The sequence below is a fragment of the Festucalex cinctus genome, chromosome 13 (genome assembly GCF_051991245.1).
Source record: "Festucalex cinctus isolate MCC-2025b chromosome 13, RoL_Fcin_1.0, whole genome shotgun sequence".
NCBI lineage: Eukaryota > Metazoa > Chordata > Actinopteri > Syngnathiformes > Syngnathidae > Festucalex > Festucalex cinctus.
Window position 1 is genome coordinate 3,048,396 of NC_135423.1, and position 25,689 is coordinate 3,074,084.

The 25,689-nt window shown below is 41.0% G+C and overlaps 1 protein-coding gene across 2 annotated transcripts in view; it reads left to right on the plus strand.

Annotated features, from left to right (window-relative positions):
- yap1 (Yes1 associated transcriptional regulator) overlaps positions 1 to 25,689 on the plus strand; it is a 33,550-nt gene extending 7,861 nt beyond the window's left edge. The window contains exons 3-8 of one of the 2 annotated variants that reach the window (XM_077494337.1): positions 9,410 to 9,528; positions 12,125 to 12,238; positions 19,403 to 19,557; positions 21,688 to 21,815; positions 22,632 to 22,744; positions 23,529 to 25,689. In XM_077494337.1, the coding sequence (XP_077350463.1) occupies positions 9,410 to 9,528; positions 12,125 to 12,238; positions 19,403 to 19,557; positions 21,688 to 21,815; positions 22,632 to 22,744; positions 23,529 to 23,764 (865 nt within the window). In that variant the 3' untranslated portion in view covers positions 23,765 to 25,689. The remainder of the gene's footprint in view (positions 1 to 9,409; positions 9,529 to 12,124; positions 12,239 to 19,402; positions 19,558 to 21,687; positions 21,816 to 22,631; positions 22,745 to 23,528) is intronic. The other variant, XM_077494338.1, reaches the window with a different exon arrangement.

Genomic DNA, 25,689 nt, shown 5'->3' on the forward strand with positions numbered 1-25,689 from the left:
TAATTTAGACACACCGACCAACTAGGAGGGGTAATCACTGTTTCCGGACGCTTATTAAATGCAGCTTTCAATGAGCTTTTAGTCCGTGGGAAGTCAGCACTAAGCTGGAGTAGGGGGGGAGCTCTTTTGTGGGGGTGGGGGTAGTTATTGTCCGGCCTCAGGGGCAGGTAGAGCCATGCGTTGATGAGCGCTTGTCTTTTCCCAATTGGATTTTAAACACTTTGGAAAAGGCGACCTTTCCCACGTCCGGTTGTTGTTCTTTTTGTAAGGATTTATTTATTATGTAATTTAGCCCAGAAGTTAGATCAGAAGTGCAAGATAGCTTTTTCACCGTCTCATTTTGAGAAATAGCGAAGTAATACAATTTTCACATTTGAATGGCGGGCAGCCACACCAGAGAACCAACTCTTTGCAAATTTGCACAACAAGTTACAGGCCCTGAAACCAGGTTGAGGCAATAATTTCTGCTTCTAAGTATTGCACCAAATCTCGACATAGCCATCTCGTTCTGTCTATTCCGGAATGTTAATGAGCCCTTGTACTTCTCTGACTCAAAACTAGCTCAGTGCACTCTGAGCTTGTAATTGGATTTCACTCCCGACCGTTGCGACCCCGCGGCTGCACAAATGGCGTTCGGGAAGACGGCGTCGTGAGCTCATTTGGACTAACTTTGTGTTTGACAAACTTTTGCTTTATTGACCACACACACAGACAAGACCCTTCCTGTTCCACCGGGGGGGCTGTCAGCTCAGCACACAAATGGGACTGTGAGAAAGTCCAGCGCCGTGTTTACCAAAGTCTTGATGTAACACCTCTGTCCCAGACATCAATGCCTCCACTGTCAGCTGAGAAGCATCTCCGGCCTGGGAAGCGGGTCTCCTCAGGTGGGATCAGGGGTTAAATTTACCCAAAGATCTTCACTTTGACCGATATCCCCGTTGTAGATTGTTGTTGTTGTTTTCAAAATAGGCCCCCCAAAGAAACAATTGAATTGAAATGAATCCAGATCATTACTATATTCTGCTGTTCATGTAAATTTTATTCCGAGTTATTTCACTAAACCGTTTCAGTTCCGAGGGTCAAAAAGGTCTGAGATTGGTCGGTGCATAACTGCTTCACCAATGACTTACGTTCCATTCAAAAGGATCACAGCCAAATCGTTTTAAAGTTCTCCAATGGCAACATTTTTAGAGTTGCCATGAAATTTTTCTTTGCTTGATAAATGCAAGCTAACAGCTAAAACTCGAGCTGAAGGCACTACAAAACAGATATGGGCTTGACAAATCCCGGCTAAAAGCCTTAAAATTTAGGCTTACATTACCAACAAATTTGGTGCATTTTTTTTTTTTTTTAAGTTTAAAGTAGATATTTAGGTCTTTCTTTGCTTGACAAATTCAACTTTATTGCTAAATTGAGCTAAAGGAGCTATCAAAATAGCTTGACAAATGAAAAGTTGAAGCTTACATTGCTAACAATATGTTCTTGACTTGACAAAATCAAGCTAACAGCTAACGTTCAAATTCAAAACTACATTTCCTCCAACGATTATTAGTTTGACAAATCCAAGTTTAAAACAAAAATATGAACTTATATTGCCAACAAAATTGTTCTTTGCTTGAAGAATTCAAGCTAATGGCTAAAATTTAAGCTAAAACTGCAATTGAAATAGTTCCTTCAGTCCTTGAGGCCCACGACTGGCAGCCATTTTTAGAAACGTTATGTGTTTCTGACGTGCGTAAAGTAACACTTTTAAGGAGTAACCTATTAAGCTCACAAATACTCATTTCTGTTGGGGGAATAAAAAAAACGGCAGTGGCGCTAAAACCACCCAATCGCAGTCTTTTGCTGCGTCTTGTCGAAACAAACGCCTGTTCAAAGGGAAACTTAAAGCCACAATGGGGTCACAGAGGTTGCCCCAATAATCTCTCTTGATGATGTCCTGCTGATAGAGAGGCAACCAGGCATCCCCCAGCTCGACCAGAGCCGAGGTGGTCATCCTCATCTTAGGGGCCTGATTACATCTGGCCTCCCTTGGTGAGCTCTTTAGGGACTGGCTTCAACCACTTTCTGAGCGTGTACCCCCATCCTGGGGGCAGCTCCTGACACCTCGGGAACCCCACTTCGAAGTGGAGCACACAGAGTCATTCAAGTTTTGCTTCTAGTCTAACTTTATGGTAGCACTTATTAATCTGTCAGCTCTCAGATTGAAAATTCAGATCAGGCGGATACAAGATTTCGTGGTCCTTCACCATGAAAATTCAGTGACTTAGCCATTGTTTTGTACGCTTATGATTGTGTAGCTCTGAACAACAAGCCGCCTCCCCTTCCTTAGCAGTACATTATAAATAACACCCGCATAATAAACGCCACCTTGATAAGTGGGCCATCCGTCAAGGACGTGTCAAGTGTCCGGGTGGATCTCGAGTCATCTTCTCTGGGCTCAGCTGCACCACATGAGGCTTCGATGACAGCTCAAATGAGCATTTTAACAACCATCCATTTTGATAATGATTGAGCTGAAAATGTACTGTTTAAAAAAAAAAGAAAAAGAAAAATAGAATAAGAAAGAATGGGACGAGGTGGCCCACGGGTTAAAAATCATGACTTCACTTCATTCTCCACGGCTGCTTCATCAACAACAAGCGGTCCTTTGAGTAGACGAAAATAGCACAACGCCGCCATCTCATCCGCTGCCCAAGCTAAGTCCGCTTAAACATGATTAATGTTGCATTTGTAATATTCCCACAGCAAAATACCTCAACTTAGCCACAGATCTAGCATACAAAGTACGGTTTCAAAAGAATTTCAAAAACTTGTTGAAGTTGCTCTCTGGATTATAGAAACATTGTATTGTATCCTGATTTATATCTGATTTATATTCAAATCTGTTGGTCAGACTGGCTGCAAACTAAAATGCTGTCTAAAGAAGTTTCCAAATTAGTAACAGTTCAAACTAAAGCAAAACTATCTATTTAAATAAATCTTGGTTTGATAAATTAAAGCTAAAAGTTGCAATATCTATCATAGCTATCATAATATTTTCTAGGTTAACAAGTCAAAACTAAAACTTGAATTTGAATGTTGCAACTTGCTAACTTAATTGTTCTTGGCTTGTCAAATTAAAGCTCTCTGCTTAACGTCAAGTTTATGATGATAAAATATTTGTTTGTGGATTGACATATTCAAGATAGCTGCCAAGCTACAGTTACAAACATGAGTTGATAAATCCTAGCCGCTATAAGTTAAGCTAAAGTAGCTAACGAAATGGTTCTTGGGTTGACAAATTCAAGCTAAAAGATAAATTGTAAGTTGCTCTGAAACAAGTAGTTCTTGGCTTGACAAATCAAGCTAACGGCAAAATTTCAAGCTTAAGTAGATCTCAAAATGGTTCTTCGCTTGGCAAAACTAAGCTAAGCCTTGATGAAGCTAACAGCTAACATTCAAGCCAAAGTTCATTAGTTAGTTATCCTGCCGTTTCGCGGTTTGCCCCCGGGGGAGAGTGCCAGCAACCCACCACAGGCGGGTAAAGACAACACCAAGCAGTTGCGGCCGCGGTCCATGTTTGAGAATCATCAGCAATTCCTCGCAGCAACTGGCGGGCCGCCCCCACCCGACAGTTGCCGTCACATTTTTTGTTTTTTTTTGTTTCATGTTTCGCCCGCAGGAAGTGGCGTCCGGCTCGGGCCATATTGGGCTGGCTGAATGTTTTATCTTTTAGTTTTACGGCCTGGTGATGAATTACCGGCCGCTTGTAACTCATTGACCCGCTCTCCGAGTTACTAAATGTTTCGAACACAGAGTACTGGTGAGGCGGAAGAGATTGGATTTTATCACTAACTTCTTTGATCATCAACTTTCTTTTGTTGATATGGCCGACAAATATCTTGATAACTTGATAGAAAAGTCAATAGGATGCCAAGAACAGCGCTTAAAACAGGTTGTCCTAACTCTCTCGGGCCTCATATAGAAAAATAGAAGGAAGAGTTGGACCAGTTCATTTTGTGTTTATGAAACATTCTCAAACCAGTTAACATATGCAAAGAAGTTTAATGTATTTGAATAAAACAAATAAATACATGTAAATCTCAGTTGGGTGATACAGTAGGTGACAAATCAAAAAAAATCATTGGTATATTAGTGTGCTAAATAATAGCAAAACAAACTTGTGACTACATCTCAGAAAAGGAGAGAAAAAGAATGAAAAACATAAATATTTGTAGTTGCATCCACTTCTGTACTAGGATCTGATCAAAGCCTCCTTTCCTTATCCCACTGCTACTTCTCCTATTCTCCTCCCCTTTATACGAAATGTCAGAGTTTCCATAGTGGGAAGGGGAGGTCAGGGCAGAGTGCGACGGGACCACAGCAACTCAGGCGGCCAATCGCTTTCCGTGGGGGGGAAAAGCTTCCGTGGATGTTTTTTCCCCTTTTTCAGTCCTTTTCTCTATTGGACAGTTGTATCTCCCCGCTCCCTGTGACCCCGCTTTCTCAAGGGGGCCCCTCCAGTCTGAGCAGTTCCAGCTACTTTACTTGCTTTGCTCTGTGTGTGCGTGTGTATGTGTGTGTGAGGGCCATGAGAGGGAGGAGGTCCGGGGTCTGGGATTTGGCAGTTCCTTTGATCAGTAAAGCATAAACAAGAGAGGGGCTTCAAAATGGGTTGCATTGTGCAGTGGAGGGTGGTTGGGTTGGGGCTAGAGGAGGAGTGCTGAGTCAGGCCCTCTCGCTCTCTCGCCCCCCCCGGGACGCCAGGGCCTGATCGGCAGGTCGGGATTATGGCCGAGGCTAAAGAGAAACCTAATAGTCAAACTTTAGCTGCCATTTTAGCTTGAATTTGGCAAGACCGAATATTCTGATGGATGCTTTAACTTAGCTGTTAGCTTGAATTTGTCACAGCACAACCTTGGTTTTGATTTTAGCTTGAATTTGTCAAACCTAGAACTATTGTCACAGTAACTTTAGCTTTAATTTGAGCTCTTAGCTTGAATTTGTCAAACCTAGAACTATTGTCACAGTAACTTTAGCTTTAATTTGAGCTCTTAGCTTGATTTTGTCAAGCAATGAACAATTGAGAATAATTTGTCCAGCCAAAAAAAATGTAATCACAAATGTATCTTAAATGTTAGCTTTTTGTTTGAGTTTATTAAGATATAATTGCACATCAAAATAGAGTGACTAACTGATTATGTGACTTTAGCTTGACTTTTTGCTATTTTCTAATGACTATAGTTGTTAAAGTTGCCAACAAAGTATTTGTTCTTAACTTGAGAAAAGAAATAAAAAATAAAGCAACTATTTCTTATCTTGGATATGCCAAGTTAAAAGATGACCTTTTAAGATCAAGTTTCTAGCAAAATTGTTTTTGGCTTGACAAAATTCAATCTCGCTGCACAATGTCAAGTTAAGTAACAATCAAGATAGCTTTTAGCATGACATATTCTAGCCAAAATACAATGTTTAATGTTGCCATTAAATGAGTCGTTAGCTTGAAAAATTCAGGCTAATGGCTTACATTCAAATTAAATTCAAATTGCTATGAAAATAGGCCTTGGTTTGACAAATCCAGGCTAAATGCTAAAATGTATACATACTACAGTTGAAACAAAATGTCAGCTTGACAAATTCATAGAGAAGTGCTGAGTCAGGCCCCAACAGCCGGTTGAGATTCCGGCTAAAGTGAAACTTTCCAAAAAAAATAAAAAATCCCAAACCAAGGCACAAGATGTGACCACTGGGTGCTTGGCTAGTTAGTTGGTTAGTTAGTTGACCACGTTGTAAACACGCGAGCCGCGGCCCTCACGTAAACAAACTGTCGGAATCCGCCGCCTCACGTAAACAAACTGCTGGAATCCGCCGCCTGATTTGCTTGAGCTGAGCGTCGTCTCTACAAAAAAAAAAAAAAAAAAAAGAGAGAGAGAAAAAAAGAACATGTGAATGGTATGGGGTTTTAGGTCGTAGCTCAGTCTGCGCTTTTGTCAAGCAGGTGAAAGCTTTGTAAATGTGGCGCCAGATTGTTAAAGCCCCTGACACTCCACAGTGTCCGAGGGGGCTTCCAGGAAAGAGAAAAAAAAAGAAGGACCCCCTGCGTTGAGCCCTGGGACTGACCCTCCCTCAATAGAGAGGGTCCCGCTCGGGAGAGGAGGGCTTCCTGTATTAGCTTTCCATCTTAATCAAGCAACAAGTACCAACAAAGCACTAATTATCAATGCCTTCACACAGTACCCCCCACCCTTCCCAACCGCGACACCCACCGCAATCCTCCCTAACCCCCTTCGCTCCCCCCTCGCTGCCAGGCAAAGAGGAGCCGTGAAATAGATGCAGCAGCATTGTTCCGCCCTTCACTTGTTGTTTTCAAAGCTTCGAGACCGTCGCCTCACCTGAGGCCGCTAACGCCAAGTGGTACCTCCACCAAGCACCGAAGCCGACAGGTTTTGTTTTAGAGATGATCTCACATTAACGTTGAAGTCATATCATCAAGTTTCTTTACGATAATATGTTCTTTGTGCTAGTCTAAACTAGGGATGCCACAAACGACTATTTTGCTAGTCGACTAGTCACCAACAGTTGTCGCGATTAGTCGACTAATCGGATCGTATCGTCAGCCTCCTTAAATGCCAGTCTTTTTTTCGACCTTTTTTTTCTTCAGAAAACCCCAAAAACTGAAACACATTCTGATTATGTATTCATTTCAGGGATATAATTATATATACATCAAATAATAAACTCTGTTCAACTAAGGATGTAGCCAATTTTAGCAAAGGTGGCCAGCATTTTTTTTTTTTTTTTTTGACGACTTGGGCTAATATTTTTAAGGGGCTGACAAGCAAGCAGCTACTCTTATATAACCATCATTAGCATATAGCTTGAATTTGTTAAGATATATGGACAAGTTAAGTTAGTAATAAAGATGGTGACATGTGAAAGGTAACAGACTAACAGTACATTCAACTTTTATTAAAGTGCAGTTTGTACCAGAATTCCTTGTGCAATCCAAAAAAGACAATTATGCCGATCGTACATTTGAACATTTAGCTCAAATACTGTTGCCTTTCACATCTATAACAACAAATGAGTGCAATTGAAAATAAAACCAAAAATAAATAGCAATTAGTAATATGAATACAACAAACATGTAAACAATATAAAAAATACTTTTCAGGCATGCACGTTGATGGCTTCATAAATAAGCTCTCCAATGAAGTGGAACGGAGTCTTTTAGCACTGTAACGTAGCGTTAAAACATCGTTGCCACATTTACAATTTAGCCATAACATCGCTGTGTTACAGGCCAAGCCTGGCCCTTTAAGTGCTGTAGTGCCGTACTTTGGCGCAGGAGGGCGGTGTTGTTTAGGAAATAGAAGGAGAGCGGAAGAGCTTGTGTACGCGCACCGTCTGTCGTTGAGGAGTGCTAAAATACAAGTTTGTGTAAAACAACGAAAACGAGTCTGCCTGCTCAGTCGCCATACCATCGGTTAGGAGGTCCCTGGGCAGGAGAAAAGGACTTAAAAGCTGTAACCAACGTGGGCACGTTTTATCACACAGTGTGTGCTAAATTAACGTCCACGTTAGCACTTAGCTACGCTAACCATCCAATACGGATTTGACAAAAGGTGCTTCCGTCTCAACTGCCGTGACAGGCAAGGTCTGTCTTGCATATTTTACATTGAACATTATTCGCTTTAGCGTCTTTGTAGAAATGTTCCCAAACCTTCGAAGTCCGATGTCGGTTAGCCATGAGAGCATACTGTGTACAACTGGTGGTGACGTCACGCCTGACCCGGATTAATGCTACTGCGCATGTGCGTCTAGTAAGAGCAGGCAGGAAGACGAGCGGCAGGCAGTCAAACCAGCGGTTGAGGCAGTTTTGGAAGAAAAAACAAATATAAGGCTGATATATATTATGTAAAACTGACTATTCGACTATTTAAATGAGCCGTCGACGCTTTTGGTCGTCGACGTAGTCACGACTAGTCGACTAATCTTGGCAGCCCTAGTCTAAACACGACATTCTGATTAGTATTGCGTTTGTGTAATATGAGTTAAGCAGCCAAATCTACCTGTTTGTATCCATCTCAGGGAGCAGCCATTTTGCTACTTGCGGTCGACTGAAAATGACATCACAGTGCCTAAGGGCTCAGGTAACGGCCAATTTCGGTTTACCTGTTATCTGGGTTTGGTTATGTGACGTTCGCAAGCTGAGCCCTGAGGCACTGTGATGTCATTTTCAGTGACGTTAGTAATGATTGTAATGAACAAAATGACCCTGGTTATTTGTATTAATACTGTTAAAAATACATGTCAGGTTCGGGTACGTTCTCTAATGGGAGTGGCACAAGTCAAAGTATAATTTAACAAAAAAAAAAAAAAATCAGTCAACAAATCCCAGAAAACAAAAATATTCAACAGTAAACTGCAAAAATGTTGAATTCAAACATGTTTGAAAACAATGCAAAGTATTAGAGGAAAATGTACTAAATACATATTATTAAATGAAAAATGTTCCACAAAAATATGAACACATTTTGAGAAATATACACAAATGTTAATATTATGTATAATATTAGAAAAAAATACATTGTCATAGTTGCATAGAAGTACAAACATTTTACACTAAAACTTGACATTTGTAAAGAATTATACAATTATTAGACTATTAATATTTGGCAAATACATAAATATTTAACAAAAAGGTACAACAATATTAAATATAGATGTTAGAATATTGAAACATTTCAAAAACAATACAAAGTTCTGTTAATACTTATTCAATTGCAATTGTTCAACAAAAATACAAATATATTTTAAAAAAAACACACACATTCTAAAACAAAAATATTTGACAGAATACAAAATATTACAAAATAATTGGACATAAAGACATAATACACAAAAAATGGACATATATCATAAGAATGATACAATCCATACACCATTTTACTAAAAATTATACAAAAAAGACAAACAAAAACTTTAGCCCAAAAAAATAGACAAATGTTAGAACACAAGTGAAAAAGTAGAAAAATATATACGATATTCGCCAAAAAAAAAATAAAAATAAAAGATTTTACGTAGCACCACCAGCAGTTAAGTAGCTGCTAGCAGGTTCTACTTCACAGTAAAGACCGTTTGTTGCCTCGGTCTTGTCAGAGCGCTCGCGTCTGGCTGCAGAAACTTTCTCTTGCCACACTGTAAGTGTTTTCACGCTGCCGATTTGCAGAGAGTTCAAGGCAAACATGTTTTCCAGGCGCGTGTAAGCTGATTTTGGAAGCTTTCTGTGTCGCTCCCATTGTTCGCTTGAAAGCTCTGCGACTGACTCATCAGTTCCTGCACGTCTGCTGCCTCACATCGGGCCGACCTCCGCTTTCAACTTTTCCCCAAACTGATTGTCTTATCTTTTTTTGTCTCCTCGCAGCCACATTGATCAGACCACCACTTGGCAGGACCCCCGCAAGGCCCTGCTCCAGATGAACCAGGCTCCCCCGCCCAGCTCTGTGCCGGTCCAGCAGCAGAACCTGATGAACCCGGCAAGCGGTGTGTGTTTTCCTTTTTCTTTTTTTTTCCCTCTCCATATTTTTGGTTTATTTTGATTTTACAGAATATGCGTATTCAAGGCAAAATATGCTTTCTCTTTGTCTGCCAAGATAGTTCATCTTAACAGGCAGTTTTTGTGAGTATTTCATTTGCATCAAGCATTTTTTTCCCCCCTTATCTTATCTTAATAACGTATTATAACTTGTTTTTGTGATTTTCATATTCCTTATGCGTAAGCTCAGTAGAAAATGAGGTGTGTGTGTGGGGGGGGGGTATGTTTAAATATACTGCAAAAATTGTGCTTTTAAAAACAGGAAAAAAGTAAGGAAGCGGGATATGGGAGACAATTGTAACATTGTGACCTCTTTTCACTTAGGGTGCTCAAACTGCTAAACAAGCTAGCTTCAAGTGTCTACTAATAAATGGCATAGAAATGCTTAGCAATTTTGTTTAAACTTAATTTAAACTTTCTTAGCTCAAAATGATGTTTTTCTGTGTCTGCTTTAAGGACTAAACAAAGCATGTGCAAGATGAATCGTGTGATTGCGAAGCTATAGCATGTTCCTGATAGCAATTGCAAGTGATCTAACTTATGTCCCCTGGTTCTTCTATATTGCTTTAATAAAGATGATCTGCCAGTAGAATAAGGTAAATTTGACTTGGCACGATTTCTTAAAACAAACAAACAAACAAATCCAAATTTCCAAAGCTTTTATAGGTCAAACTTAAGAACAGAAATGTGCTAGAGACAAAACTCAAGACAGTTTTGAAATCACAGTCAAAACCACCTCTGATTAAAATTCGCTTTATTCATCTTAAATGAAGTAATGCGGTTCCAATTTTGCACACATTTCCTTGCACTCGACTACTTCTGTGTAAGCACTTCTGGGCTACATGCTCGTCGCTACTCGCCAGCGAGGCTCGGCGTAGCTCGCTGGAGTCCGTGCTGCTGGAATTTGCCTGGGGTGAGGTGAGACCAAGGTAGAACGTGACAGGTCCTGTCTGACATGTTTTTTTGTTTTTTTTTCTTCCGAGCGCCATGACTCCCAGGTTACACATGAACTGTCAGCCATCATATCACTGCCTGCGTGTCAATCTGCTTTTGTTGACAGCAGGAAACAGATTTAAGAGCCAATCAGAGGTGACAAAATGACATTTGGTTCCTACAGTCATGCTTCCGGTTTAGGGCAACAATTATTTAACAGTAATGGCTCAATGTGCGTCAGAGCTGCAGCGGGATCATCCAACTTGTTGCAGTAAAAATTTCTTTATACTGCAAAACATGCCTTAGTGAGTTTACTCTGTGTTTAAATCATGTGTTTTAATGCATTTCAAAACATTTGGGAAGGGTATTTTAAAGCTTACATTATATTTTAAAAAATGTTTTTATATGGTCTCTCTATACCGTGAATTATTAAATGCAGGGGATCACTGTACGAAAGGGGAAAAGAAACTTCTAATCACCATTAGCTCGGTAATTGCGCATGATTCCGCCGAGATGCTATCACTGGCGTGATCAAATGCTAAGCAAAGGTTTGAGGTTTGCTTTTTGCGTCACAACAATATACCCCCTGGTGACAGCGAGCGATGACATTAAAACAATCTGATAGGATGACTCCGGCATCTCCAGTCATGACATCATTTGATCTACAATAAACGTGCAATAAGTGTCATTTGGAAATTTTTACGTTATGGAGTAACATTAAAGTTGATTTTTTTATTTTTTTCCTAAATTTTAAACTGTTCCCAGGTGTCGTAATAGCATGCTTGTGACACCCTAAACATAACCTGTTTGAGGGGGGCGGTCCTGTCTCATATATTGCTCCCCGTCAACTGCAAGGCCAGTGCATTAGCGTGACGACTTGTTAAAACCAAAGTCTAAAAGGGTGCATGCACAATACATGACACCACTGTAACGACAGGAAAACATTGTATTTTCACTTGTGAAGGCAGCACTTCATCACCAAGCCGCTAGATTGCTTTATCAATTAGAAGTCTGAAAGTGAAAAAAAAAAAAGTGTTTTCAAAAAGACCTCCAAGCTATTAAAAAGATGATCATGGTGTGCCCCTTTTCACATAAATGTGTGACTGTCACCATTAATGGATGCATCAAAAGCTTAAAGGGGAAGTCAACCCCCCCTGAAAAAAATAAATAAAAAATTCTTGACAATATGTTCAATGCCACCCCACTCGTCTAGAATATGGTATTCTGGTTAATATTGCACAGGTGGAATAAAAGTTAAGTAGCAAAATCCAGCAGTTTTGATCAATATCAGAAGATGGCCATTTTGCAATCACAGCTCAGCTTCAGAAAACAGGTGAGCTGTGATTGGTCATTACCTGACTCAACAACTGTGACGTCATCTTCAGTCGACAGCAAGTGGCAAAATGGCCGCCCCCTGAGATGGATAAAAATGGCTGGATTTTGCTTCATAATTTATATAACACAAATGTAATATCAATCGGAATGTCATGTTTAGACGAGTGAGGTCACAAATAACATATTATTGCCAAGAAATGTTTCAAGTTGACTTCCCGTTTAATTTAAGGATGATCAAATCCATTTACGTCACATGCCTTGTCCGCCCTCCCCCAGGTCCTCTCCCTGAAGGCTGGGAACAAGCGATTACATCAGAGGGTGAAATTTACTACATCAACCACAAGAACAAAACCACTTCCTGGTTGGACCCGCGGCTCGACCCCCGCTTCGGTGAGTTCTGCGGCGCAGGTTTATCGTAAATGGAAAACAACAGTCAAAGCTGTCGTCATAGAAACGCAAACTCCCCCTCGCGAAGTTCTCCGCAGCTTTAGCGGGCTGAGCGGCTTTACTTTGATTTTTATTTTGGACTGCTCCGTGCTGCGCCCCCCTCGTCCCACTTGCACCTAACCTTTTGTCAACCAGTTTAGCGTTGGAACAACAGCTGAGTTGGCCATTAATCCCAGCAACGCACTCACAATAACCCCCTCCCCGCCCATTCATTCTCTGTCCCGGCCCAAGCTAAAGTTTGACAGGAGGTTTTCCGCACGGCTCGGAGATAAGTGACATGGAAGCAGGTATGCGCGATAAGACTTTTTCAAAAGTGCTCGCCTCAAGTACCATCACATCATCCCGTGTCAGCGCCGCGTTGGAGTAGATGAAGCCTCCTGGCCTCTCGTCAGCGAATGAGTCCAAAACAGAGTTGTAAGGCAGCTGGGAGGGGGAGACGGCGGCTTTGAAGATTTATAAGTCATGAACACACACATGCACGCACGGCCCGCGGGCGCCTGATAGTGAGTTTCGCAGTGTTAACTGTTCCCGTGCCGCCATCAAGACAAAAACAAAGAGCCGGGTCGGGCCTTGATCCAGAGGTGGGAGTGAGTCACGGATGCGCAAATCTCTGGTTTTAACCTACCGTCAAGTTTCATGCAAGTCCCAAAAATCAAGCAAGACTAGTCAAGTACGCAAGGAAGTTGAGTCAAGTCATTACTTGAGTTAAGCAAGTCACAAGTCAAGTCTTCCAATCGTGGTCTGGCACATTAGTCACTTTGCATTCAGTATGTGGTCGGGCTGAACGATCCATCCTTTATAAAATTGTTGCGAGCACACCTTTGCAGAGGAGCTAATACCGCTTGTGCACTCTGACAATGAGAGCACCACTGCCACCTACTGGAGTGGATGTGCAATTGCACTTCATTGTTGTAGGGCAAAAAAACAAAAAACACGTTCCCTGAGGTCATGCACGCCCAATTTGAGAAGGACAAAACGCTTTTAAAAAATGTATTTATTTATTTATTTATTTATTTTTATAGTCTGTCCACATTTCCGTATTATTTCATGAAAAGTTGACGCAACAAAGCCACAGATTAGTTATTGTATTTTGACTTATGATTTACTGACATACAGCATGTTAGATAAAAAAATAAAATAAAATCTTCCTTATTCATTCATAGTTCATGTATCTTTATTTTAGGATCAGTAAGAACGTAACATTTTTTTTTTATAATAAATCTGACATTGTTTATTGTGATACAGATTAATGTATTGTATGTTTCTTTAAAAAAAAAAAAAAAGTTCAAAAACATTTGATGAAAGTTTGTCAAGTTTTCTCATCTTTCCCTTTTTTAGAGCTTGAGTAAGGCAGCGAGAACTAAAAGGTCATGAAGCTTTTTAGTCTTAAGTTGTCGGTTGCTAGCTGGTTTGACGGCACTTTTGCGTTGTAGCTGAAATCCATCAAATGCTGCTTTTGTTGTGGCTGTTTTGGAACGTGTTCGTCCACACGCAACTCCGCTGCCGCGCAGGTGTTCAATCGCCGGCCAGCTGCTTTGATAATGGAGGCTAATTTGAGCTTGGCGGAGAAAAGCAGCACAGCGCCTTTAACGGAGGCACGTTGCCGGCTGCCTCACACTCACATGCGCATGCACGCGCACACGCCTGCTAACATCCAACACAGCCCTTTTCGTGAGGCCGAAGTGCAGGCACGGCCTCGTTGTGCTGTCGCTCCAGACAGACTTGAAGCTCTGCCAGGCCTTTTTTATTCTGCACTCCAACTCTTAATCTGTTCCAGACCTTTTCAGTCAAAGAACTCCAGTTTGTGTGTGCGTGCCTGTGGGGGGCAGGGGAGAGGAAAAAGGGGGCAGGAGTAAGTCGAGGGTGGGCTTGGGTTCAGGGTTTGAAGGGGAAGAAAGGAAAAGCGATGAACACGGGACATCCAGACGAGATAAGCATGCATCCTCGACGGGAAAAAGGAGGACACGTGTTCGGCGTAGCAGTGAGCTAACTAGCGAGCCTGCTAGCTTCTTTAGTTCTTAGAGCGGCCTCCGTGTCTTGTGACCCTCTTCCGCCTCTTCTGACAGTTGGCAGAGCACAGTGATGTCATCTCTCTAATGTGACTTTTCACGGGATTCTGCGGTAACGCTCTCTAATTGCCGTAAAAGTAGCAGCAGTAAGTTTCTTTGGAGGAATCAATGGAGCCGCACAAAAATGCGTAATTGTGTCAAACTGACAAACAAAAATGACTAATATTAACACTTGACTCACTTGACCGCAGAGAGACTTTCGAGAGACTATACGAGTTAGCTATCATCTGATATTCGATTATTATATTGATTACTTGGCAATCGGGTACCGTAAATGCGGTTTTAACATAAATTATAGGTGCGAGGCAGATTTTTTATTTTTTCAAGTTAGTCAACTTCTTTCTACTGTATGTGTTGTTCCAACATTTGCGTTGAAATATCCATTATAAAACCGCAACAATTGTAAAGGTGTACCTAATAAATGGTTGTGCAAGTGTATGAGGAATCAGAATTCATTAGATTTGTCCTTTTATTTGATCTCTTACTAACTTTTTACCTTCCTTACGCCAGTAATCTGCAAACTTGACAGCATTTTGTTGGTGGTACGTGACGGAAAAAGTTGACATTTTTGTGATTTCTGTGAAATAATCCTTTCTAAATCGGAGTCAATTAGTATTTGTATCTCCACCTCTGGGGGGACGTGTGTGGGGGGGCTCTAATGTGTGTATGTAGTGAAACGCGGCTCCCGGCATGATGGCCTGATAAGCGCCGGTGTTGCTGGCTCGTTGTGTCGCGGGCGTGCGTGAAGAAGACAAAAGGCAGACGGCATTAACTTGGTCTCTTATCTCACTCGGCCCGACAGCTTAGGCCGCCCTCATGTGTTGCTAGCACAAACCCTGTGAAACACACACACAGTCGGCCTCCTTGTGTGCGCTATCAGGCTGGCCCTGAAATGAACCTGTCCTTCACTCCTATCTCGTCCTCTCACGCTGAGCTCGTTCACGGCGGCGGATTTTCTCATTGTTGGCGCATACTCGCCGCGCTTGCTTCGCTTTACTGTTTGGTCTGCGAGGCGGACCTTTGTTTTGTTTGATGACCTCATTTTCGCTCTAAATGTAAACCTCGGAGGACATTTTTTTGAAGAGCGTTCAAGTGTTTAGGAAGGTTGACCTCCGCCAAGGCCAAATGAGCCTAATTTAGATAGACATAACTAATTACTATTGGTGCAGTAATCACTGAGGTAGCTGAGAAAAATTCACATTTGTTTATTTATTCAAGATAATTGGTAACATCTACATTTTAATGGAGTTAATTCTCCATGAAACCTAGTTTGAATCGTTTAGCGATGACATAACGGGTTTACTTACTAACGAACCCCCCACCAAAAAAACAGAAAAAATCATCACAAATTTATTGACAATTAAGTGAGTCAAGCGTTGCGAATTTAAGCAATGATGCCAAAATATTTGAATCAGTTTCGCTGCTCCCACTGAAAGCAGTTGAGCAGTCTCTAATTTCTCCCCTACAGTGCCTTTGCTTTTGGTGACCACATGCTTATATATTTTGGACTGTGGTGGGTGGAAATATGTATTATATGCATTTGGTGGGCAACAGTTCAACTTAGGGGGAGGGTTAAGCCAGCGGTGGCAAAGCAAAGCAAGCTTTATTGTATGAGCGTATATCATACAGAAGGCAACTCATTGTGCGTCACATAATCAAAAGTACATTTATAAGTATTCACAAACAAATTAGACATTTCAAAAGTGAAGACACAAAAAGTAGCCTATCGAAACTAGAAAGAGAGTGTACAGTGATAAACAAACCAAAAAATCAAAGAGATTCAAAAGCAAAGTAAATAAATAAAACGTAGCTTTCGGAAAGTGCACATTTCAGTTTAGAATCAATTGAAAATGCGGCCCTGAGGAGATACTCCACCCGTCGCCGCATTAACTAGTGCCTGAGCTGGCGGAGGGATACGTGCAGAAAAGACGAGATCTTGGCCGTGTGTGGCAAAGATAAGAAGTGGAGAGAAGTAGCACTCGCTCCTATGACTTGCATGCGTGTGGGAGAGGAGAGGAGGCGGCCGCTCCGTGACTGTGTGGGCGGGGGCTGCTCGGCAGGAGTGGGAGGCGGATGGATGGCTGCGTTTGGGAGTCGGGTGGGTGGGGCTGGGAGGGGGTTTGTTTTTGGTGGTGCTGGTTGGCCTCCAGTGCTTCCCAGGGAGCGCCCTGGGCCGCGCTCCATTCAGCTGCGGAGATAGTGTAAACAGACAGTGATTGAATGGTGATGAGGAAGGTGCAGGGGGGGCAGGGGGAGAGGAGCGAGACGATCCCCCCGCCGTCCCCACCACATTAAAACTGGTGCCCCTGTCAGGGCTTTGTTGTGGTTGGGTGCTCCGCCGCATAAGCAAACACTGTTATGCATTGACTGTTATGCCCCTTGTGGTCAGCCACAGTTGCCTGTCTCGTTGATAAAAATACAACTGTGACCCACTTTGCATGCATAGATTACCACTACTCATGTTTATTAGCAACCCCCCCGCCAGGCACGAAAATAACAAAGATGTGGCTGAGGAACAGCTGTATCTCCAATACACATACACACAACTTTTGTTGTGATGATGTCACCGTGCTGCAAGCTTGTTTGACAACCAAACACTGCTAGAGAAAGGTGACTGGCCACTACATTAGGGACATTTAATATTACACCCAAATTCACTTATTTGCTTTTTTTTAATGTGTTTTTTCTAATTTGTCCGATTGATCAACTCTACGAAATAAGACTTTACATGTTATATTTAATGTTTAAAGCGCTTTATAAATAAAGTTGAGTTGAGTTGAGTTTATCAGTGTTCTTGAAAGAATTTGGATTCTTCTAATTATTTTTTCCCCATGCATTTCAATTGCAGTTAATTATACGTCGTTTTTTTGCAGGTTGACTGTAGAATAAATATAAAAGTTGTTTAAATAGATGTATTGGTCCATTTTCTGATCAACTCGGCGATCGGTTTTTGGTTTGCTTGTTTTTACTTTTTTTTTTTTTTTTTTTATACTCATTGATCGCTGATCAGTGAGTTGCTGAAATAGGGGAGGGGGGCGGGGGGGAAGTCTAACCTCAATAATATCAAAATTATGAGTGAGGTGATTTTTTCTGAGGGGAAGAAAAGAGTCATAAAATAAGTTTTTACATGTATTGTTGATTTGTTGAGCAGGTTTGTGCAATCCCTGAATCGTCATTTTTATGCACGAGAGCCCTTTGCACTGGTGGATGAACCAGAAACATTAATTCCATGCATTTTGTAAAAAAAAAAAAATGCTCTATTTTTTTGAGTGGGGGCGAAATTTTGTTTATCATAAGTACTAGCTAGTGGTATCAGTTTTACTGAATACTCATTGGGTGACTAATCGTACAGGTATCAATCTGAAAAAAGTGGTATTAATTGACAAACTCTAGTCCGAAAAATGCTAATAAACAAGTCTCCAAGATTGCAATGATAAAATCTCCAATTCAAACCAGGCTTCATTATCGTGGTAAAGACGTATCCGTTGAGTCACCGGATGTCATTAGATTGCGCAAGTATACCAAACAAAGTGTTAATCAGAGGAGCCTTCAAGTGAGATAAAGAGGCAGAGCCGAGCTGCGGGGCTCCAATCAGATTTGTTTGGATAAAAACAAAACAGGCACAATGAAGAGGATAAGTCCGACTGATGCAACAATGGGCGTCTTAGTCAGCGTGTGGGCGGAGATCAGGTCTTACAGGAATTGTGGTCGTTCGGGACGGCGCGTGCTAAAAGACTTGCGCCGGGACTTCCTTTAGCCTACATAACCTGCTGTACTGGCTGGCCTCCAGCCTTTTTCAGCCTGCCAGGTGAACTTGTAAGTCCTGTTGTGCTGTTTTTTTTTCTTGACGTCACCGTGCACTGAAGGCATCGCGCTGACACTCTCACACATAAACACGCACACAGTTTCCGCTCACAAACTCCCCAAGAGATGGAGAGATGTACTTGACGGATCGCCGTAGTCGGAAATGAAGGACATTTGGCAATGTTTACATGACAATGTTCATTATCTGCGGGCTATTTTTACAGCCGTTCCGGATGCACGTGCGCAAAACGGAAGCTTGCATCTTATGTGTGTTGAATGTCATCATGATGATCGGCCGCTTTTCCAGTGCTGCTTTGACATACGACTGACCCAAATAAATTAAAAAACTCAAAATTTGAAAAGTATTAATATCATGGAGAGCTCAAGAACATGATTTTTGAAAAAAATATTGAAGAAATGCTCTCAGACTTCAGTCATAAAAAAGGCATGTTTTTTTTACCTGAATTTAAAAGCATGTACACTTATCGTGCAGCATAACAGCTAAATGCTGATGCACCATGTTTGCACAGTTTAAACTATTAACATGAACAATTTTTCAATATTGACTGTTTTTCGGTATTGGCGGCAGGTCCCGCTGACCCACATAAAGAGAATTACATGTCAAATATTTAAAGAAAGTAAATTTACTAGAATTATTAAAATCGCAACATGATTTTTGAGAAATTTATTATGGAAATGCTCTAAAAAAACTTCAATCATAGGTGTAGGGGGGAAAAAAAGCATGTTTTGTTTTGTTTTTTTTAACCTGGATTTATAAGTTTACACTTTAGTTCTGTTGGCAGCTTATTTAATTATTGTGCAGCATAACAGCTAAATGCTGATGCACCATGTTTGCTTTGAACTTTGGGATCCACTAATTGATACAAGTCTGCTGACCTCAGAATGCTACTGGATTTATATTCTATGAGCATTATGTACATTTACAGTACATTTACAGTTTAAATTATTAACATGAAAAAATTTTCAGTACTGACTGTTTTCCGTTAATGGCGGCATCATGGCCTCCATGGGAGATGCCCTCTTGACCCGCAAAACGCCAGGCATTACTGTACATAACAGTAGCACTCAAATTAGCAGTTGTGGGTTGTAAAAACACCACATAGGCTTTTGTCACAAGTGACTTTACCCTCGAAGAAAGTACATAGTGGTCATTTCAATAGAACATGTAAATTTTGAATATTTAAGCGAAGCCTCCTCCTCGCTTTGTGTGCAGCCATGAACCAGCAGAGGATCTCCCAGAGCGCTCCCGTGAAGCAGGGCGGCCAGCTGCCCTCCGGCACCCTCGGCGGCGTCAACCAGCTGAGGCTGCAGAAGATTGAGAAGGAGAGGCTGAGGCTCAAGCAGGAGCTGCTTCGGCAACGTCCTCAGGTCAGGACTCGGGCTGTTTATATCCATGCATTAAAAAAAAAAAGAAAGATTTGATCCTTTCTGGGGACAAAGAAAATCATGAGCAAATTTTGGACATTTGGAAATTTGAGACAAAGTAATAGATGGTGCCAAAAAGCCGTAAAATTGGTGTTCCCAAATTTTTAGTTCGAAAGGGGAGACATTTTTCCAAGGACCCCCTCTTGTAGCAATTGATGCCATGGAAATTAAAATGTCTATTTCCGTGAAAATGTTGTAACGGGAAAAAAAGATTGAAATATGAAAAACTTTATTGTTTGAGTGAGAAAGTTTCTTACTTGAACAGGAAAGTTTCTCGTTAGGATGAGACTGTAATCCATTTCATGTTTGCATTTCGGTTTGCATTTCTGAGTAAAAAATGACCTAGTTTGGCAAAATTTCCACCTGGGACTTTATAAGGACATTGCGGCTTTACTTGCAAGTCATCACCATTATGTTGTGTCTGAGAGACATTTAAAAACGTCTGAAGTCTTGCAGTCTGATAAATAAGCTACCACATATTGAGATAGTTTAAAATTCAAACAAGAAAATGTTAAAAATATAAAATAAGCCCATTAAAACAGAACTATAATGCAAAGTGAAACCAATAAAAAGTAAAGCAACAATATAAAAGAGTAAAAAAAAAAACAAAACAAAAACATTGAGAGTCAGGTAAAAATAATAAAAAGGCAGCGAACCATTATTTGAAGAAGCGCCGTAAATGTCAACAAACACAAAAGCAGCGCTGTGGTCCCCCATAGTTGTTTTGGTCTTGACAGGCTGAATGTGTTTAAAATTAAAAAGCGTGTCGTGTAAACAACCCCCCCAAATGTCTGTTGGACTTGTGTGTAAATTGCTTTCATTTGAGAGCAGCACATCTGGAATAACCTTTTCAAGATGACTCATCTCACTCGGAGGTTCAAACTTTCAAACCCGGCTTTGATGGGCCTCCATTGTTACGCCACGCAGTCTCGTGACTCATCGGTGGTAATTTTACCACTTCCTAGTGACACATCGCCGCCTCCGCACAGGGCAGCGCGGCCCCCCGAGTTCAGGAGTTTACTCAAGGCAGCGTCCCGGCACCGGAATCACGCGGCTTTATGGCGGTGATGATGAATGAATGAGGGCCGCCACTGACTTGTTTACCATGTCGCTTGCACAGATTGTTTCAAGTTCGCAAGTTCAAGTTCAACTTGCTGTCAAAGTTGAAGTGTTAACTAATTAATTAATCACAAAAAATTATCGCATTAATCATGTATTAACGCACATTAATCACACTATCAATTTATGTATATATTTGTATTGTTTCTTTTTCAAATTTTTTGTTTATTTTAATTATTTATTTATTTATTTATTTTATTTTTTAAGCGCTCAGAATTTAACAAAAATAAATAAATCAACTCACTATTGTTGTAAACATTAGCCAATTCCCTGCCAGTCCAAGCTGAAAAAGCAACTCTAATAACTCACATTTTTTCATTGCAAAAAAGGTTTGCTTTTTTTCCCTTTATTTGTTTTAAACAGACTATTACATTAACGCAGAACAACATTAGTCACAGTAACAAAAACTAACAAAATAATTAAAACCAAAATAAAGCAAAAACCAAAAGTTATTGTACTGTACTTATTGTTACTTTTACTTACTTGTCTTGCACTTGACAAATACTACAAATAGGACCATATATAAAAACTAATTCTAAAACTAGTAAAAACAAAATTTTGTAAAAAAACTATTATTGAAAAAAAAATAAAATAACAATCATGCTCTAAAACTAATTGAATTTGAAACACAACCGTAAAAATGAAATAAACACTACTAACAGTATATATATATATATATATATATATATATATATATATATATATATATATATATATATATATAAATATAAATTAAAATCCAAATCCTGCTACAGGCTCATAGAAGAAATAAATGGGCAACAAACGCTTCAGTTCCACTATCAGTGCTTCTTAAATTCTCACTGAAAATGCAACCTATTTAGCTAGCACGAGCCTCAAACCTTGAAGGTTTATGGGCGTGTCCCAGCGATGCTAACAAATCATGCTAAAGGCGTCTCGAGACGTTCACGAGTGTCGGTCTTTGGGGGTCGGCAGGAGCTCGCCCTGAGGAACCAGCTGCCCACCAGCATGGAACAAGATGGCGGCACCAACCCCGTATCCTCCCCGATGGCCCAGGACGCACGGACCATGACCGCCAACAGCTCGGATCCATTCCTCAACAGGTTGGTTCCCCAAAGTCCTTGTTGGACTTTTGGTAGCATTCTATAAATCACTGAATGGCTTTGGTTGCTCAATACATTCAAGGAACACTAATTAAATATAAAACTAGTCGGGCTCTGAGGTCAACAGATTCGGGTCAATTAGGGGTTCAAAAATGGTTCAAATATGGCGAAGCAACATTTAGCTGTTATGCTGCAAGGTCTTTTAAAGCATTTTTTAAATCTATGTTTGCAAAATCTTGTTTTTGCGCTGCACATTTATTTTAGGAATATTAGTAAGCTACTTTTTCTTTCTTTGCCTTGAAATGTCTTTTGTTTTGAATTATGTAAAGCAATATGACATGTGCTATATACTGTTACCATAAAGGATTACTTGACTCATTGAACAATTTTCAGAACATATTGTCAAGGAATTTTTTGGGGGGATTGATGATCCCTTAATTTAAAAAAAAAAAAAAAAAAAAAATCTGCCTTTCCTTGCCATGACTTGCGCCCCCATTCGTCAACGATAGCACAAGTTGAGTATCAAGCGGGCTGGGTGCACGAGGTCCAGTGCTGTGGACAGGCCGACGTAATCCCCCCCCCACCGCCTACTGGCTCCACTCCCCAACCCCCAACGCTCACAATGGCCTCATTCATGGTGTCTGCTGAACTCTGCCTACATATTTTTTTTTTTCCCTCTGCTAATCAGTGCAGCTTGTCAAACGTCGTCTCTTCTTTTGTCCCTCTTGGTCCGTGGCTTTTCCCGGCCCCGCCGCATCCGATGACGGCCAACTTTTTCACAAGTGCGTTTGTCGCTTTCCTGTTTGTGTCCCTCAGCGGGACGTACCACTCCAGGGACGAGAGCACGGACAGCGGCCTGAGCATGAGCAGCTACAGCGTCCCTCGCACTCCCGATGACTTCCTCAACAGCGTGGACGAGATGGACACAGGTGAGGGAAGGGGATGCGTCGGCTGATCGAATGACTCCAGTCATTTGATTGCAAGACCGAATCGAGAGAAAAAGTCTGCCTGGGAACGAGTTCAAAGAGATTATCCAAAGTTTGGTATCATTTAACAAGAAAGACAAATTGCAACCGCTGGGAGGCGTTCAATCGCGTCATTGTGCAAGCGGTAAGAAAAACCAACGCGTTACAAACACGTTTACACGCGGGTTGCCACAAGTCAGGTTGAGGCGCACACGCAGACTGACTAAAAGCCCAATTAATATTGGCTGCAAAACGGACGCGTTCAGTGTGAATTGGGCTTAACGGTAGCTAGTTAACTTGACAGCCAACTCGACACTCTCATTCGCTGGCACCCATGTCACTCACCAAGCCAGGCCCCACCTTTTAAAGTCACACACACTCAGGTTTACCAAATCAGGTTAAAAAAAAAAGGGTTTCAAAGTAGAGTTAGAGTTAAATATGGTGCAAAAGTAACTCATAAAAAAAAAAAATTGTACTTGTGTAAAAAAAGATAAATAAATAAAATGTACTTGTGTAAAAGAAATGTACTTGTGTAAAAAATTTTTTAATTGTGTTTAAAAAAAAAAAAGAACTTAAAAAAAAAAAATGTACCTGTACAATTTTTTTATTTTTTTATTTTTTTTACGAGTTCCTTTTGCACCATATTTAACTCCACAGTTTGCTCAAAAACATGGCTTTTTTGCACCACCACCTGCAGATATAAAAACGACGAAACGTGACGTGACGTGTGTGTATGTGTGGCCGGCAGGGGACCCGCTGCCGACCTCCATGGGCACGCAGCCCAGCCGCTTCCCCGACTACCTGGACGCCATCCCGGGGACGGACGTGGACCTGGGCACGCTGGAGGGCGAGAGCATGGCGGTGGAGGGCGAGGAGCTGATGCCCAGCCTGCAGGAGGCGCTCAGCTCCGACATCCTCAACGATATGGAATCGGTTCTGGCGGCCACCAAGATCGACAAGGAGAGCTTCCTCACGTGGTTATAGAGGGGGGGAGGGGGCCCTCCCTCTTCCTCCTCCTCCTCCTCCTCCATTTTGATGAGACATTTCAGCGAGTCTGTCTGGACTTTCCCCCCCGTTCTCTGCGGCAGTATTCTTCTCGTTTTTCTGTCTCCTTTTTTTGTATTTTGTCTGTGTCTTCAAGGCTGGCCCATGAGCAGACATTAACGCAAAGGGTCCCCCAAGCGTCTTGACCCCTCCCCCCCGACCCGTTTCACCTGTCGCGCCTCGTTCCCCCGCAGGTAATCGAGCTTCACCGTCTGCCTTTTTGTTGTTGTTTTTTGGGCCCGAGGAACCAAAAGATGATGTATTTGACCAACAATATGGATTTGGAGTCAAAAGGCCCCCCTCCCCCCCAGATTAGGACGGGTGAAGGTTTTTGGCGGGGGAGGGGGGGCCCAGTGGGGGCCGACCACATCGCTGCTTGGCTGTGCCAGCGTGTCTAAGTTAAACTTTTTTTTTTGTTTTTTTAGATCAAGTGCCTTCAGCTTTTGTTTTAAGACGGCGAGCAACACGAACAACTTTTTTCACTTTCTCGTTGATTTTTAAACGCAGTGTAACGGATGTAGGGATTATTTTTTTTTGTAGCATCTTTGTATCGCAGTCTTACCAGCTTTTATCTCTCATTTAGTATTGTTAGACTTTTCTTTTTTTTAATTAGTTTCACAACATGAAGAAACATTGATGATTGGCTCTTTTCATGGCCCGTCGTTTCAACACAAATATTACAAGCTTGTGTCTTTCACCGACAAATATTCCTGAACATTAACCAAAAAAAAAAAAAAAAAAACGGACAAAAAAGAAAGCAGATTTGTAGATGGAATGATATGGAAAGACGTTTTAAGGCCAGCTGGGACGTGTCGAAGAGAGTTGAAAAAAAAGTCGTGTCGATGGCGAGGTTGGGGCGAGCGAAACGTTTGGAGATTTTTCTTTCTTTCCTTCTTCGAGGAATAATTAAGAAACTGTTTCTGATCCGAGACGGGACTTGTGGCAGATTCCAAAGATGTTTGTTTTTGTGTTTGTGATTTTGCTTCCAATTTCACGGTGATTTTTTTTTTTTTTTTAAATCAGCCTGTTGTTGAACAAAATGTATCATAAGCTAGTGAGAAGAAGAAAAACAAATTGTTGTGGGTTTACCTTGTCTTTATTTCTTTGTTTTTAGTTTTGCGACGACGACGGTCGTTGTGACTAACCTGAGATTTGAAAGGATTTTTCTAATTTGGAGTTTTCCGATGTTTACACCACGCTAACCTTCAGTATCCTTTGGTAGCATTAACTTTGGAACTTGATGGAACAATTTTACGAGCAAAGAACTGTTCTTTATATATATATATATATATATATTATATATATATATATATATATATATATATATATATATATATGCATATATACGCCTTGTGAGAAAACTTTTGTAGAATTGAATTTACTGATTGGTTTAATCGATGCATTTGAAGACGGACAAACAGTGTTGGTGAGAACAATGCAACTTAAAAAAAAAAACCAAAAAAAAAACCGAGTGGTACACTACAAGTGCTTGTATTGCACGAAGACGCTTTTCAGTTTGGATGCAACTCGGCGTTTATTTTATGCTTACTTTAGCACGTGACCGTCAATGCCAACTTTAGCCCGTTGACCGTCATCGCCGTAGCCGTAGAACTAATCGCACCAGTTATAGAAATTAAAAAAAAAAAAAAAAAAGATTTTGGTATTTAGAGTTTTCTAAATGCACATTGAAATGAATTTATATTCAGCAATGATCTGTTCTTTTTTTTTTTGTTTGTTTTGATAGATACGTGCATGTGTTTTAGAACCATAAAATCTGTTACATTCTATATATATAAAAATATATATATCCCTTCATATACACACGTTGAAATTGGCTTGAAATAAAAGTATATACTTTGTGGTAA